Source organism: Oncorhynchus clarkii, chromosome 5, assembly GCF_045791955.1.
Source record: "Oncorhynchus clarkii lewisi isolate Uvic-CL-2024 chromosome 5, UVic_Ocla_1.0, whole genome shotgun sequence".
Lineage (NCBI taxonomy): Eukaryota > Metazoa > Chordata > Actinopteri > Salmoniformes > Salmonidae > Oncorhynchus > Oncorhynchus clarkii.
The window spans coordinates 96,371,842-96,389,500 of NC_092151.1; the positions used below are offsets into that span (position 1 = coordinate 96,371,842).

The 17,659-nt window shown below is 42.8% G+C and overlaps 1 protein-coding gene across 1 annotated transcript in view; it reads left to right on the forward strand.

Moving 5' to 3' along the window:
• The first annotated feature begins 474 nt into the window (after positions 1 to 474).
• Positions 475 to 17,659, forward strand: part of LOC139410296 (gamma-aminobutyric acid type A receptor subunit alpha5) — a 76,644-nt gene continuing 59,459 nt past the window's right edge. Inside the window, exons 1-5 of the mRNA XM_071155786.1 lie at positions 475 to 588; positions 3,489 to 3,606; positions 6,334 to 6,470; positions 7,725 to 7,792; positions 8,226 to 8,446. Coding sequence (XP_071011887.1) covers positions 3,491 to 3,606; positions 6,334 to 6,470; positions 7,725 to 7,792; positions 8,226 to 8,446 — 542 coding nt within the window. The 5' untranslated portion in view covers positions 475 to 588; positions 3,489 to 3,490. The remainder of the gene's footprint in view (positions 589 to 3,488; positions 3,607 to 6,333; positions 6,471 to 7,724; positions 7,793 to 8,225; positions 8,447 to 17,659) is intronic.

The following is a 17,659-nucleotide window of genomic DNA, read 5'->3' on the forward strand; positions in this document are numbered from 1 at the left end:
AGCGGAGGAACAGCCAACTCTCTCCTACGCACCAGAACTGTGGTAAGCCTATGTAGCTAGCTACGCTCCAATGGTTGTGCAGAAAAGCGTTGCAGTGCTGCTGTACTGTAGGCTACACCACTGAGATATAGTTGGATGTAGAGGCACCGGAGGAGAAACAAAGTGTTGGTCCGCTAAACGGCGGAATAGTCATTACGGGGCGCAGACAGACACGCGTAGTAGCTACGAGGGGGGGGGGGGGACTTCACAGGCGTATTGGAGGCGTTACACTAGGCTAAAACAACATCGCATGTTTGATAACACATTTATTAATTAGAAATATGAAGGAGATAAGATTAGAGAAGTGCATCAGGATGCGGAGGGTTTGTTCTATAATGTGAGTTCATTTGTGAGCCGTAGAATAGGAGAGGACAATAGATTGCGAGGTCCGTCCAGTAGACTATAGGCCAGCCAGGGTAGAATAGATTTTTTCAGGAAGAATCCACTCTTTCGAGCTGCAGTAGTCTACAGACTGTCAACCTTGCGGGATTTGCCTTCCAGTACACATGGAATACTGTGATTATCAATAACGCATCCACAACGATACAGGTATAGATTCATTTATTGTGACATTAATTGAAATTGTTTTATTTTTTTCTCCTCAACTCTCTGTAATTGAATCCACCTTACTTTAATTTATTGTAATGCAGTTTTCTGAAATTTGAGGGGAATCTCTAAAAGGATTCAAACAAAGGGCTTTTTGAACAATGGTATGACTGCAAATATGGTTTTCATATATATTAGCTAATTGTCATGTATCATTCCCATAGATTGCATAGTTTTTCATATATATTAGCTAATTGTCATGTATAATTCCCATAGATTGCATAGTTTTTCATATATATTAGCTAATTGTCATGTATCATTCCCATAGATTGCATAGTTTTTCATATATATTAGCTAATTGTCATGTATAATTCCCATAGATTGCATAGTTTTTCATATATATTAGCTAATTGTCATGTATAATTCCCATAGATTGCATAGTTTTTCATATATATTAGCTAACTGTCATGTATCATTTCCATAGATTGAATAGTCTAGTATCCCACTAACCTACTGTTTGGCTATAGGAGGCAAGCTCTAATGACATAATGCCAAGCTATAGTGCTTTAATTTAACATGCATCCGTCAATGCAGGAGTTTTGATTGGAAGTGATGTAGCCTACAGTCATTATGTGTGTTACGATGACCAGGAATAATAACCCACTACAGAAATACAATGTCAGCATATGGCAGCACTAATAACCTACACCTCAGTGCTGCTAGTAACATAACAATGAAACATAATAATAACTAGATGGTCATTTTCCATAAAGAAACATTGTGTGACTTGCTTCGGCTCTCGTAAGTATTATTTTTTTTTTGTGGCAGTTGGGATAGAAAAGTTGGTTTGGTGTCTCTAGCTTTAGCGGTTCAAGAGTTACTGTCGGTGGGTTATTTTATATTAATTTATGCAAATGTAAACAGTTATAGTTGATAAAAGTTTAAAGATATTGATGTTAGGATAGCCTGAACATGTGACAGTTGTTTTGGTGAATCTAGCTTGAACAGTTCAAGAGTTACTGTTAGCGAGTTCTTTTATGCAAATTTATTCAAATGTCTATAATTATGGTCGATAAATATTCAAAATCATTATTGACTGAATGTTTCAAAGTTGGTCTTGTAGCTTAATTGACCAAGGAGCAGGAGCATTTTGAATTGTTACGTCTGTATTCCTATGGGTCTCATTTAAACCCATGTTCATTTAAGCACATCGTTTTGTCTAACTTGGTCAGAATTTCCGGTTGAAAAAGTTTTGGGGAAAATTGTTAGTGCGTTAACTAAAACAGCTGTATCGTTAGATTGATAGCAGATATTTTTGTTCCGATTCCAGATTTGAATAGCAGAAAAATAGATAAAGTACACTAACTTTTTCTCTGACTTGTTGGGAAAGGGGTCCAAATTTCATTTTTTTTAAAATATATATTAAAACGTTAGAGGAAAAGTCAGTTGGTAAAACAGCTGTATAATTTGATCGGTATGATATATTTTTGTTCCAATTTCAGCTTTAAATAGCAGAGAAGTAGAGTAAGATTTCCAACAATCTATCTTTGTGTCTAACTGGTTGGGAATGTGGTATCTTTGTGTCTAACTGGTTGGGAATGTGGTATCTTTGTGTCTAACTTGTTGGGAATGTGGTATCTTTGTGTCTAACTTGTTGGGAATGTGGTATCTTTGTGTCTAACTTGTTGGGAATGTGGTATCTTTGTGTCTAACTTGTTGGGAATGTGGTATCTTTGTGTCTAACTTGTTGGGAATGTGGTATCTTTGTGTCTAACTTGTTGGGAATGTGGTATCTTTGTGTCTAACTTGTTGGGAATGTGGTATCTTTGTGTCTAACTGGTTGGGAATGTGGTATCTTTGTGTCTAACTTGTTGGGAATGTGGTATCTTTGTGTCTAACTTGTTGGGAATGTGGTATCTTTATGTCTAACTTGTTGGGAATGTGGTATCTTTGTGTCTAACTGGTTGGGAATGTGGTATCTTTGTGTCTAACTGGTTGGGAATGTGGTATCTTTGTGTTGAAAGTTGCATTGTTGCATTTACAATGAATGGAATGTTGGAAGTCATGATGTCACAATGGAAGCTTTAACAATGCTTGTAACGGTTTTCTTCCTGGGAAGGAGATACGGACCAAAATGCAGCGTGGTTAGAGAACATGGTGTTTAAGAAGAGAAACTAAACATGAACAAAACACTACAAAATAAAAAAAACGTGGCAAAACCGAAACAGTCCTATCTGGTGCAGAGAACACAAAGACAGGAAACAATCACCCACAAAATACCCAAAGAAAATGGCTGCCTAAATATGGTTCCCAATCAGAGACAACGATAGACAGCTGCCTCTAATTGAGAACCAATCTAGGCAACCATAGACATACAATTACCTAGAAAGGAAACCCATGTCACACCCTGACCTAACCAAAATAATAAAGAAAACAGAGATAACTAAGGCCAGGGCGTGACAATGTTGAAGAAAGTGAATGATGTTTAATAAGTATAGTAAAAATGTAAATGTTTAAAAAGTATAAATAGTATTTTTTTTAAATGCAATCTATTCCAGACCGGTCTGCACGCTTTAAAGTTTGAATGGTATTTCTAGTTTAAATGGTGTAAGAGGAGTAACGTTGTAAAGGATAATAACTTTAGTCTGAAATAAGGGGTCCAATATTTCTTGTGGCTTCTGCCACAAGCCACACTAATAAAACCATGTGTTTTTGTAACTGTGAAGGCTAAACAATCATTTCTTTATTTAACGGTTGTCATTTACGCATTCCACTGAATTCATGTTCCAGCTTGTGTAGGCTGATAACGTCACGACTTTTCATAAAGCAACACAGGATCTGCATGAGTTGTCTTCCCACCTTTCTGCTCCTCTGATATCCTTGGATGTGCTGTGTGTTTTCAGGCATGGGTGACGGGATGCGCGGTGTGTTTTCAGGCATGGGTGACGGGATGCGCTGCGGCTGTGCTATGTCCAAAGTCTGGGTCTTCGTCTTGCTAGTGAGCGTCACCTGCCGTCTGAGGTAAGCCGTTCACGTTCACAGCATATCTTTTCATGTTATGGATATATTTTATTTTGACATACTTTAAAGTTATATTCATCTATTTAAATTGGGTAGCCAATGCTGGCCATTTCTCTTCCAGTTATATTAGATTTTGTATGTAAACTGTTTCAAAACACATCTGTTAAGGTTTCTTGATATTGGTATAGAGCCACTGATGCTGTGTAATTTTGTTATGAAATACTCGAAAGAATTGGCTAATCTATTTGAATTTTGCATCCAATCCTGTGCATCTCCCTTCCACTTTGATTTCATTATTGTAATTTTAAGAAGGGAAGTGTAGCCTATAACACTTCCTGTCCCATGTTCTATAACTAGTCCTGTACTTTATTCTATAACTTGTCCTGTCTCTTATTCTATAACTAGTCCTGTTCTTTATTCTATAACTTGTCCTGTCTCTTATTCTATAACTAGTACTGTACTTTATTCTATAACTTGTCCTGTCTCTTATTCTATAACTAGTCCTGTCCCTTATTCTATAACTAGTCCTGTCACTTATTCTGTAACTAGTCCTGTCCCTTATTCTATAACTAGTCCTGTTCTTTATTCTATAACTTGTCCTGTCTCTTATTCTATAACTAGTCCTGTCTCTTATTCTATAACTAGTCCTGTCTCTTATTCTATAACTAGTCCTGTCTCTTATTCTATAACTAGTCCTGTTCTTTATTCTATAACTAGTCCTGTCCTTTATTCTATAACTAGTCCTGTATCTTATTATATAACTAGTCCTGTCCCTTATTCTATAACTAGTCCTGTCTCTTATTCTGTAACTAGTCCTGTCCCTTATTCTATAACTAGTCCTGTCTCTTATTCTATAACTAGTCCTGTCTCTTATTCTATAACTAGTCCTGTCCCTTATTCTATAACTAGTCCTGTCCCTTATTCTATAACTAGTCCTGTCCCTTATTCTATAACTAGTCCTGTCTCTTATTCTATAACTAGTCCTGTCTCTTATTCTATAACTAGTCCTGTCCCTTATTCTATAACTAGTCATGTCTCTTATTCTGTAACTAGTCCTGTCCCTTATTCTATAACTAGTCCTGTCTCTTATTCTATAACTAGTCCTGTCTCTTATTCTATAACTAGTCCTGTCCCTTATTCTATAACTAGTCCTGTCTCTTATTCTATAACTAGTCCTGTCTCTTATTCTGTAACTAGTCCTGTCCCTTATTCTGTAACTAGTCCTGTCCTTTATTCTATAACTAGTCCTGTCCTTTATTCTATAACTAGTCCTGTCCCTTATTCTATAACTAGTCCTGTCTCTTATTCTATAACTAGTCCTGTCCCTTATTCTATAACTAGTCCTGTCTCTTATTCTATAACTAGTCTTGTCTCTTATTCTATAACTAGTCCTGTCCTTTATTCTATAACTAGTCCTGTCCTTTATTCTATAGCTAGTCCTGTCTCTTATTCTATAACTAGTCCTGTCTCTTATTCTATAACCAGTCCTGTCTCTTATTCTATAACCAGTCCTGTCCCTTATTCTATAACTAGTCTTGTCCCTTATTCTATAACTAGTCTTGTCTCTTATTCTATAACTAGTCCTGTCTCTTATTCTATAACTAGTCCTGTCTCTTATTCTAAAACTAGTCCTGTCTCTTATTCTAAAACTAGTCCTGTCTCTTATTCTAAAACTAGTCCTGTCTCTTATTCTAAAACTAGTCCTGTCTCTTATTATATAACTAGTCCTGTCTCTTAGTCTATAACTAGTCCTGTCTCTTATTCTAAAACTAGTCCTGTCTCTTATTCTATAACTAGTCTTGTCCCTTCGTCAATGTAATTGAATTGAGCATCCAATTATGTCAATTTCTCTTCCACATTGATTGATTACTAAGAAATAAAGTACTGTAACTGTTCCCTTCTGATCCCCTGTAGCCTGTTCCACCTGCAGACTCGTACCCAGTCAACTAGTCTGTAACTGTACTGTCCTGTTCCACCTGCAGACTCATACCCAGTCAACTAGTCTGTAACTGTACTGTCCTGTTCCACCTGCAGACTCGTACCCAGTCAACTAGTCTGTAACTGTACTGTCCTGTTCCACCTGCAGACTCGTACCCAGTCAACTAGTCTGTAACTGTACTGTCCTGTCCCTCCCTACAGCCTTTCCCAGACCCCAGCAGTAACCATACTGTCCTGTCCCCCCCTACAGCATTTCCCAGACCCCAGCAGTAACCGTACTGTCCTGTCCCCCCCTACAGCCTTTCCCAGACCCCAGCAGTAACCGTACTGTCCTGTCCCCCCCTACAGCCTTTCCCAGACGCCAGCAGTAACCGTACTGTCCTGTCCCCTCCTACAGCCTTTCCCAGACCCCAGCAGTAACCGTACTGTCCTGTCCCCCCCTACAGCCTTTCCCAGACCCCAGCAGTAACCATACTGTCCTGTCCCCCCCTACAGCCTTTCCCAGACCCCAGCAGTAACCATACTGTCCTGTTCCCCCCTACAGCCTTTCCCAGACCCCAGCAGTAACCATACTGTCCTGTCCCCCCCTACAGCCTTTCCCAGACCCCAGCAGTAACCATACTGTCCTGTCCCCCCCTACAGCCTTTCCCAGACCCCAGCAGTAACCATACTGTCCTGTCCCCCCCTACAGCCTTTCCCAGAGCCCAGCAGTAACCATACTGTCCTGTCCCCCCCTACAGCCTTTCCCAGACCCCAGCAGTAACCATACTGTCCTGTTCCCCCCTACAGCCTTTCCCAGACCCCAGCAGTAACCACTACAGAACCCCTAAAAGAGGCGGAGCTAAATGACAACATCACCATCTTTACCCGAATACTGGACAGACTGCTGGACGGCTATGACAACAGGCTACGTCCTGGTCTGGGAGGTAGGGACCCATCCAGACCCTCAAACGGCACCCTATTCCAGCCATAAACGGGCCGTATCTGGTCTATAGTTGTGCACTATATAGGGAATAGGGCTCTGGTCTATAGTAGTGCACTATATAGGGAATAGGGCTCTGGTCTATAGTAGTGCACTATATAGGGAATAGGACTCTGGTGTATAGTAGTGCACTATATAGGGAATAGGGGCCATTTAGGACACACCCTTAAAACCTTTACCATGTTGCATACCGTATCGACATGTACACTGATTGCATACATACCACATGTAAACGGACTCTCTGTCCATATTGTTTCCTGGCCTCGTTAAGTTAAGAATCATAAATTGTTTTATGATATAATGAAGTAGACATATCTTCCCTCCAGTACAACCTCTGTATCTATTGTACCATTAGTAAGAGACCATAGAGAGGTGATAATGTCTTTGTCAGTATGCTAGCCCTCTATTATAGAGGGGGATGGGCCTATATTCATAGACTCTGGTAAACACAGGTCTCTGACGAATAGATATGTTCATTGCAATGGTTAGGGGAGATTGTGTGTGTGTGTGTGTGTGTGTGTGTCAGTCGCCCACTGAGAGAGAGAGAGGCAGAGAGAGAGAGCAAGAAAGGCAGAGAGAGAGAGCGAGAGAGGCAGAGAGAGCGAGAGAGGCAGAGAGAGCGAGAGAGGCAGAGAGAGCGAGAGAGGCAGAGAGAGAGAGAGAGGCAGAGAGAGAGAGAGGCAGAGAGAGAGAGAGGCAGAGAGAGAGAGAGGCAGAGAGAGAGACAGAGAGAGCGAGAGAGGCAGAGAGAGAGAGCGAGAGAGGCAGAGAGAGAGAGAGGCAGAGAGAGAGAGGCAGAGAGAGAGAGGCAGAGAGAGAGAGAGGCAGAGAGAGAGGCAGAGAGAGAGAGAGAGAGAGAGAGAGACAGAGAGAGAGAGACAGAGAGAGAGAGGCAGAGAGAGAGAGGCAGAGAGAGACAGAGAGAGAGAGAGAGAGACACACACAGAGAGACACACAGAGAGACACACAGAGAGAAAGAAACTAATTTCATAAATACCAGGGTCTTTGTTCTCAAAGGACCGAGGCCAACTTTTCAGATCCTCTTACTGAAAATAAATGTAATCATTGAAGGTTCAATGCAGAATTATGTGTCAATCCATGTTGTTTGAATAGAAAAAGGTCAGTGAAATAAAGGAACATGTCTTCCTGCCTCTCTGAGCAACTCCCACCCTCTCTGGATGGGATTCCTTTTCTACAGAGAAGGTGACCGAGATCAAGACCAACATATTTGTGACCAGCTTCGGCCCCGTTTCTGATACTGAAATGGTAAGCACTTCCTCTTGACTCATTCTCATCCTAATAGAATCAGCTTCCATAATCCCGTGCTACTTTTATGTAGAATTGAATGAAAGTATTTTTTTGTAAAAAAAAAAAATTATTCAATCAACATTTTGCAAAACATTTACTTATTTCATCTATTTTTAAAATTACGATTCGTTTTTTAGTTTTTAAAATTACGATTAGTCTGTATTAATGTCTTGGGGCCGGTTTACCAGCAACAGATTAAGTCTAGGCCAGGACTAAGAAGCAAACTAAATCGAGAATCTCAAATTGAACATGCATTTTAGGATTAGGCTTAATCTGTTTTCTGAGAAACTGTCCCTTAATGTCATGCTGTACATTCAATGATGCCCTTGTAGCTTTCATATACCAACTCTGAACCCCTGTCTTGTCTCGTCTTTGACCTCTTGACCTCCAGGAGTACACCATAGATGTGTTCTTCAGACAGAGCTGGAAGGACGAACGTCTGCGTTTCCAAGGCCCTATGAAGATGTTACCGCTAAACAACCTCCTGGCGTCTAACATCTGGACCCCAGACACCTTCTTCCTCAACGGGAAGAAATCTATCGCCCACAACATGACCACGCCCAACAAACTTCTCCGACTCAAAGACGACGGGACACTGCTCTACACTATGAGGTCAGTGAGGACCCTCAACAAACAGTGTGTTGTGAGAAAAAACATTGTTGACTTGTTTTTTTGTTGTTGATCTCCCACTGTTGGTTTCAGGTCAATGCGCCTACTGTCCTCTTAAAGACAAACAATCAAACATTCTAAAGACTAAAGATTGGTACAAACAAACAAACATTCTAAAGACTAAAGATTGGTACAAACAATCAAACATTCTAAAGACTAAAGATTGGTACAAACAAACAAACATTCTAAAGACTAAAGATTGGTACAAACAAATAAACAGTCTAAAGAATAAAGACTGGTACAAACAAACAAACAGTCTAAAGACTGAAGACTGATACAAACAAACAGTCTAAAGACTGGTACAAACAAATAAACAGTCTAAAGACTAAAGACTGGTACAAACAAACAAACATTCTAAAGACTAAAGATTGGTACAAACAAACAAACAGTCTAAAGACTGGTACAAACAAATAAACAGTCTAAAGACTAAAGACTGGTACAAACAAACAAACAGTCTAAAGACTGAAGACTGATACAAACAAACAGTCTAAAGACTGGTACAAACAAACAAACAAACAGTCTAAAGACTGAAGACTGGTACAAACAAACAGTCTAAAGACTGGTACAAACAAACAAACAAACAGTCTAAAGACTGGTACAGGTGTACAGGGTTGTGTCCTTGTTCAGGGTTGTGTCCTAACTTCTCATTACAACTCTCATGAACATAGACGTATGCTCATTCAAATCTAGATCTATGTCTGAGTCCTGTTGTATGTTTGAGACCCTGCTCACTATGAGATGATCCCTGTATCAACAATAAACAAAACAAACCAAACAATACAAAATAGTAAACAATAAACATGAGATTCCTGGTCAGTCGACGCTAGAAGTACGTCCCGCATTTTCGTATTTTCGGTCACCCAGTTATCGGCCACCTTACTATTTTGTTCAATTACAAGATATATCCGTTTAATTTTGTTAAAAAATTAGACACCAACCTCGTATCCAAAATGTTTACTAGATAGTTGGCTTACCTTCCGTTAAAAAAATTGGACTTGCCTGTCAACTTTTCGTTGGTACGCCCTCACGTGGATTCTTAAAAAAGGGCTCTTCACCAACATATTCAGTGTTAATGTCTCATCATTTGTTTTAAAGATTAATTTTATGTTTTGAGAAAGTAGATAACAGTTTAACATTAAAATATAAATGAGTAAATGAATAATTTACATAAAATAAAACTTTGATTTCATGTGCATTGACATAAACAATGAAAACACAGAGTTGTGTTGCAGAGATGCACTTAGAAAGTAAAGGAATAAATACACAAGACGGGTTAACTAAATATATATTATATATATTTTTTGCAAATAAATGATTTCATATGAAAACAAAACAAAAAACATTTAGATCTCGACCTCCATCCCTATATTGTCACAAAAATCTGAATAACAATCCAGCTGTCGTAAGAACGGGACCAGCTGTCACGACTGTCGTAAGAACGGGACCAGCTGTCACGGCTGTCGTAAGAATAGGACCAGCTGTCACAGCTGTCGTAAGAACGGGACCAGCTGTCACGGCTGTCGTAAGAACGGGACCAGCTGTCACGACTGTCGTAAGAACGGGACCAGCTGTCACGGCTGTCGTAAGAACGGGACCAGCTGTCACAGCTGTCGTAAGAACGGGACCAGCTGTCACAGCTGTCGTAAGAACGGGACCAGCTGTCACGGCTGTCGTAAGAACGGGACCAGCTGTCATGGCTGTCGTAAGAACGGGACCAACTGTCACAGCTGTCGTAAGAACGGGACCAGCTGTCAAGGCTGTCGTAAGAACGGGACCAGCTGTCACGGCTGTCGTAAGAACGGGACCAGCTGTCACGGCTGTCGTAAGAACGGGACCAGCTGTCACGGCTGTCGTAAGAACGGGACCAGCTGTCACGGCTGTCGTAAGAACGGGACCAGCTGTCACAGCTGTCGTAAGAACGGGACCAGCTGTCACGGCTGTCGTAAGAACGGGACCAGCTGTCACAGCTGTCGTAAGAACGGGACCAGCTGTCACGGCTGTCGTAAGAACGGGACCAGCAGACACGACTGTCGTAAGAACGGGACCAGCTGTCACGGCTGTCGTAAGAACGGGACCAGCTGTCACGACTGTCGTAAGAACGGGACCAGTTGTCACGGCTGTCGTAAGAACGGGACCAGCTGTCACGGCTGTCGTAAGAACGGGACCAGCTTTCACAGCTGTCGTAAGAACGGGACCAGCTGTCACGGCTGTCGTAAGAACGGGACCAGCTGTCACGGCTGTCGTAAGAACGGGACCAGCTGTCACAGCTGTCGTAAGAACGGGACCAGCCGTCACAGCTGTCGTAAGAACGGGACCAGCTGTCACGACTGTCGTAAGAACGGGACCAGCTGTCACAGCTGTCGTAAGAACGGGACCAGGGCGCAGCGGATGTTAAGTTCCACATATTTAATTCAAAGTGAAACTTAAACAAAACAAAATATGTAGAAGTACTACAGCAGCAATAGTAATTGATACAACTGAGAGAGAGAGAGAGAGAGAGAGACAGAGAGATTATGAAATACCTGAGAGTTCAGCCATGGGAGGCCTGACAGAGGTGGCCGGTGGAGCTTTTCTCTTTCTTTTCTGTGATGCAGCTGAGAGAACAAAAGTTGTGTTAGATAGAGCATGTTTCATGAAAACCCTTTTCAACTTTTTACATCAATACCTCTGCAGGAATCTGCAGAAGTTTTGGAGGAGGTGCCCTGAGGGCTGGTGCTATGGACTGTAGATATGTAAAGAGAGGAAAAAGAGTTTCAACATTGCAGTTTTATGGAACACAAAACAAACTGTATTTGTTTGTGTATTTTACCTGTGGACGTGGCTGTATTGGAATTGCAGGGGGCAGGGACACCAGATGATGCTGCTATAGTGATGTGACCAGGGGAGACGGAGGAGGCAGTTGGCGCAGAGGAGGCCGCGTTGGTGGTGACAGGCAGGGGGGTGGTGTGCATCGTGGTGGTGGTGGACGAAACCAGCTGACAATGGTTTGGAGGAGCTGGTGTTTGTAATGGTTGACGGACTGACGATGGTGTGGCCGGCAGAGTAGGCCTTCTTCTGCAACTGGGGACCACGGCAGTTTCTCCCCCAACCCACTCTCCTTCAAGTGCTTCTCATAAGAAGTGAAGGAAGGTGTCCATCGTTGGACGTGTGACACACTCAGATCTCCCCGTGTCCAGGGTGTCCGGGTTCATGTGCCTCCTCCTGAACATTTCCCACCACCTCTTCCCCAGTGGTGGGATTGTATCCCCTGGGTGCCGAAACCTACTATAGAATAGAATGTAACATTGTCCATCCAGGATAAACTGTTTGTTTTGGCATCACCATACACATCCACATTTACATCACACACATTGACAACAGTCAGTCCTGCGTTCTACATACAGGAACACATATACCTGCGTATTTTGTCGGCGTATTTCATCAGCCTCGGCCTGGTGAAGGGCGCAGTAGATACAGTACTACACCAGAGAATTTGCCTCCTGTGGTGCAAGCCACCGTGCTTCTACCTCTGCATTGCTGTTTGGAGTTTCGGGCTGGGTTTCTGTTTACAGCACTTTGTGACATCAGCTGATGTAAGAAGGGCTTTATAAATACATTTGATTTGATTTGGATTTGTGGGTGGTCCACTGCGACAACCATGGGGTCACCGAGCCGCTCAGCCAGTCCGCCAGAGGCTGCCGAGGTACACCATCCACCTTGGTAGATTAGAAAAGAAAACTGTTACTAGCAGATCTAATTTGGCAGATAGCCATCCCTGCCCCACAGTTCTCCGTGGCATGGAACATGTTCACCTGACTAACCATGGCAGCCTGGCTGATAGCCCCACAGTTCTCCGTGGCATGGAACAGGTCCACCTGACTAACCTTGGCAGCCTGGCGGATAGCCATCCCTGCCCCGCAGTTCTCCGTGGCATGGAATTGGTCCACCTGACTAACCTTGGCAGCCTGGCGGATAGCCATCCCTGCCCCGCAGTTATCCGTGGCATGGAACAGGTCCTCCTGACTAACCTTGGCAGCCTGGAGGATAGCCATCCCTGCCCCGCAGTTCTCCGTGGCATGGAACATGCCCACCTGACTAACCTTGGCAGCCTGGAGGATAGCCATCCCTGCCCCGCAGTTATCCGTGGCATGGAACAGGTCCACCTGACTAACCTTGGCAGCCTGGAGGATAGCCATCCCTGCCCCGCAGTTCTCTGTGGCATGGAACAGGTCCACCTGACTAACCTTGGCAGCCTGGCGGATAGCCATCCCTGCCCCGCAGTTCTCCGTGGCATGGAACATGTCCACCTGACTAACCTTGGCAGCCTGGCGGATAGCCATCCCTGCCCCGCAGTTCTCCGTGGCATGGAACATGTCCACCTGACTAACCTTGGCAGCCTGGCGGATAGCCATCCCTGCCCCGCAGTTCTCCGTGGCATGGAACATGTCCACCTGACTAACCTTGGCAGCCTGGCGGATAGCCATCCCTGCCCCGCAGTTCTCCGTGGCATGAAACAGGTCCACCTGACTCCACTGCTTCCTCTTGACTTTCTCCATTCTGTGGTGTTCAATACATGTTGCTAAATAACGTGGCACAATATACACATTTTAGAAAGATAAGTCATTCTGAATGTGTATAAACATTTACATTTCAGAGTTAAGGCATTGAAAGGTGATGATGAACGTTTTCACAATAACTGAAAGTGTACCCACGTTTGTTTTTGTTTGATGTTGTCTGTAATGAAAATGAGTTTTTTCCCAATGAGTTTAATATTGATGCATACATTGTAACGTTTGCCTGAATACTGCTTCTGTGTAGCTGTTGTAAGATGAAACATAGTCGACAGTGATAGGTGTCAAAAGGTTCATGATTCAAAGTTTAAAAAAAAAAAAATTTGCGGATTGTGTGAAACGCCCCCTTCAGAGGACTCTAATTTTGATCCGGTTAAACTTCACAACATTCAGTTGTTCTCGTGATATGTATTATCGAATGCTTAAAATGTCTTTCCTTTTTGCTTACTTAGCAGTTATATCAACATTTAGCAACCAAGCTAGCAACATTAGCAAATCCGTTAGCTATGTTTCAGAGGAAAAAAGTTGGATATTAAATTGTGTGGTCTGTCATGCCGTCTCACGATATACAGCGTGTCCCACAACATGGCTATACATATAACTTTTTGGAAAACTCTCAACTTAACTTACATAAACGGCAAAAAAAAATCTGTTGTCAGCTAGAAGGTTGTCTAGTCGCAAAACTTAGCCTTATTTTAGTCTCTGTTTAAATGTTGAGCTCGAGGTGATTTAGTTCTCCAACTGCTAGAGAGTGCCCGATGTCGGGGGAAAATTAGCTAGGAGTTCTGCTGTCTGTTGAATCGTCATGCTCATTCTACTATAGAACTAAATGTCATAGGAGTTCTGCTGTCTGTTGAATCCTCATGCTCATTCTACTATAGAACTAAATGTCATAGTTCTGCTGTCTATTGAATCGTCATGCTCATTCTACTATAGAACTAAATGTCATAGGAGTTCTGCTGTCTGTTGAATCGTCATGCTCATTCTACTATAGAACTAAATGTCATAGTTCTGCTGTCTATTGAATCGTCATGCTCATTCTACTATAGAACTAAATGTCATAGTTCTGCTGTCTGTTGAATCGTCATGCTCATTCTACTATAGAACTAAATGTCATAGGAATTCTGCTGTCTATTGTCGTACTGGTTTGTTACATAGGGTTTGTTAGCTTGTTATGTAGCTAGTTACAGTAAATATGTCATAGAGTCTCATTATACCATTATACTATCTCTACACCATTATTCAGTCATAATACATAGCTGATATTGTCATGTTTGAGACTCAAACATCAAACAGTACATATAGCAGCCTCTGGAGATTTGACTGCGAGACCCCTGCAGTAGGAGTACATCCTATAATACTCCCACACACACACTCACACCCACCCACCCACACACACACACACACACACTCCCTTCAGCTCTGATGGTTCCTCTGTCCCATTCCTCGGACGGTTCCTCTGCATGTGGGTCAGATGAATTGGAAAGCGGAGAGGCAGAAGTCTTTGTTTGTCTTGACCCATTCTGAGGCACGGTAGTAGAGGAAAACAGGCCAAAGGGATGGGTCCCAAATGGCACCCTATTCCCTACATAGTGCACTACTTTTGACCAGAATAGGGTGCCATTTAGGAAACAGACAGGGTCTCCGAGAAAGCACCAAGCTGGCTGTGTGTCACCCTCCTCTCTCTCTCTCTCTCTCTGTCACTCTCTGTCACTCTGTCTATCTCTCTCTCTCTCTCTGTCTCTCTTCCCCCTGCCTCTCTCTCTCTGTCACTCTCTCTCTCTCTCTCACTCTCTGTCTCTCTCTGTCTCTCTTCCCCCTGCCTCTCTCTCTCTGTGTCTCTCTCTCTCTGTCTGACCAGCACCACTATAGAGATCACAGTGGTGTGGAGACCAGCCAACACCAGTATATAGATCAGTGGTTGGAGACCAGCCAACACCACTATATACAGTGCCTTGCGAAAGTATTCGCCCCCCTTGAACTTTGCGACCTTTTGCCACATTTCAGGCTTCAAACATAAAGATATAAAACTGTATTTTTTTGTGAAGAATCAACAACAAGTGGGACACAATCATGAAGTGGAACGATATTTATTGGATATTTCAAACTTTTTTAACAAATCAAAAACTGAAAAATTGAGTGTGCAAAATTATTCAGCCCCTTTACTTTCAGTGCAGCAAACTCTCTCCAGAAGTTCAGTGAGGATCTCTGAATGATCCAATGTTGACCTAAATGACTAATGATGATAAATACAATCCACCTGTGTGTAATCAAGTCTCCGTATAAATGCACCTGCACTGTGATAGTCTCAGAGGTCCGTTAAAAGCGCAGAGAGCATCATGAAGAACAAGGAACACACCAGGCAGGTCCGAGATACTGTTGTGAAGAAGTTTAAAGCCGGATTTGGATACAAAAAGATTTCCCAAGCTTTAAACATCCCAAGGAGCACTGTGCAAGCGATAATATTGAAGTGGAAGGAGTATCAGACCACTGCAAATCTACCAAGACCTGGCCGTCCCTCTAAACTTTCAGCTCATACAAGGAGAAGACTGTGATCAAGAGGCCCATGATCACTCTGGAGGAACTGCAGAGATCTACAGCTGAGGTGGGAGACTCTGTCCATAGGACAACAATCAGTCGTATATTGCACAAATCTGGCCTTTATGGAAGAGTGGCAAGAAGAAAGACGTTTCTTAAAGATATCCATAAAAAGTGTTGTTTAAAGTTTGCCACAAGCCACCTGGGAGATACACCAAACATGTGGAAGAAGGTGCTCTGGTCAAAATTGAACTTTTGGCAACAATGCAAAACGTTATGTTTGGCGTAAAAGCAACACAGCTGAACACACCATCCCCACTGTCAAACATGGTGGTGGCAGCATCATGGTTTGGGCCTGCTTTTCTTCAGCAGGGACAGGGAAGATGGTTAAAATTGATGGGAAGATGGATGGAGCCAAATACAGGACCATTCTGGAAGAAAACCTGATGGAGTCTGCAAAAGACCTGAGACTGGGACGGAGATTTGTCTTCCAACAAGACAATGATCCAAAACATAAAGCAAAATCTACAATGGAATGGTTCAAAAATAAACATATCCAGGTGTTAGAATGGCCAAGTCAAAGTCCAGACCTGAATCCAATCGAGAATCTGTGGAAGGAACTGAAAACTGCTGTTCACAAATGCTCTCCATCCAACCTCACTGAGCTCGAGCTGTTTTGCAAGGAGGAATGGGAAAAAATGTCAGTCTCTCGATGTGCAAAACTGATAGAAACATACCCCAAGCGACTTACAGCTGTAATCGCAGCAAAAGGTGGCGCTACAAAGTATTAACTTAAGGGGGCTGAATCATTTTGCACGCCCAATTTTTCAGTTTTTGATTTGTTAAAAAAGTTTGAAATATCCAATAAATGTCGTTCCACTTCATGATTGTGTCCCACTTGTTGTTGATTCTTCACAAAAAATACAGTTTTATATCTTTATGTTTGAAGCCTGAAATGTGGCAAAAGGTCGCAAAGTTCAAGAGGGCCGAATACTTTCGCAAGGCACTGTAGATCACAGTGGTGTGGAGACCAGCCAACACCACTATATAGATCACAGTGGTTGGTCCTGGTCAGTTCCTGGATGGGAGACCCAGATGCTGCTGGAAGTGGTGCTGGAGGGCCAGTCGGAGGCACTCTTTCCTCTGGTCTAAAAAAATACATCCTAATGCCCCAGGGCAGTGATTGGGGACACTGGCCTGTGTAGGGTGCCGTCTTTCGGATGGGACGTTAAACGGGTGTCCTGACTCTCTGAGGTCATTAAAGATCCCATGGCACTTATCGTAAGAGTAGGGGTGTTAACCCCGGTGTCCTAGCTAACTTCCCAATATGGCCCTCAAACCATCACGGTCACCTAATAATCCCCAGTTTACAATTGGCTCATTCATCCCCCTCCTCTCCCCTGTAACTATTCCCCAGGTTGTTGCTGCAAATGAGAACGTGTTCTCAGTCAACTTACCTGGTAAAATAACGGATAAATAAAAAGTGGTGTGGAGACCAACACCACTATATAGATCACAGTGGTGTGGAGACCAGCACCACTATATAGATCACAGTGGTGTGGAGACCAGCCAACACCAGTATATAGATCACAGTGGTGTGGAGACCAGCCAACACCACTATATAGATCACAGTGGTGTGGAGACCAACACCACTACATAGATCACAGTGGTGTGGAGACCAGCACCACTATATAGATCACAGTGGTGTAGAGACCAGCACCACTATATAGATCACAGTGGTGTAGAGACCAGCCAACACCAGTATATAGATCACAATGGTGTGGAGACCAGCACCACTATATAGATCACAGTGGTGTGGAGACCAGCACCACTATATAGATCACAGTGGTGTGGAGACCAGCCAACACCACTATATAGATCACAGTGGTGTGGAGACCAACACCACTACATAGATCACATTGGTGTGGAGACCAACACCACTATATAAATCACAGTGGTGTGGAGACCAGCCAACACCACTATATATATCACAGTGGTGTGGAGACCAGCACCACTATATAGATCACAGTGGTGTGGAGACCAGCACCAGTATATAGATCAGAGGTGT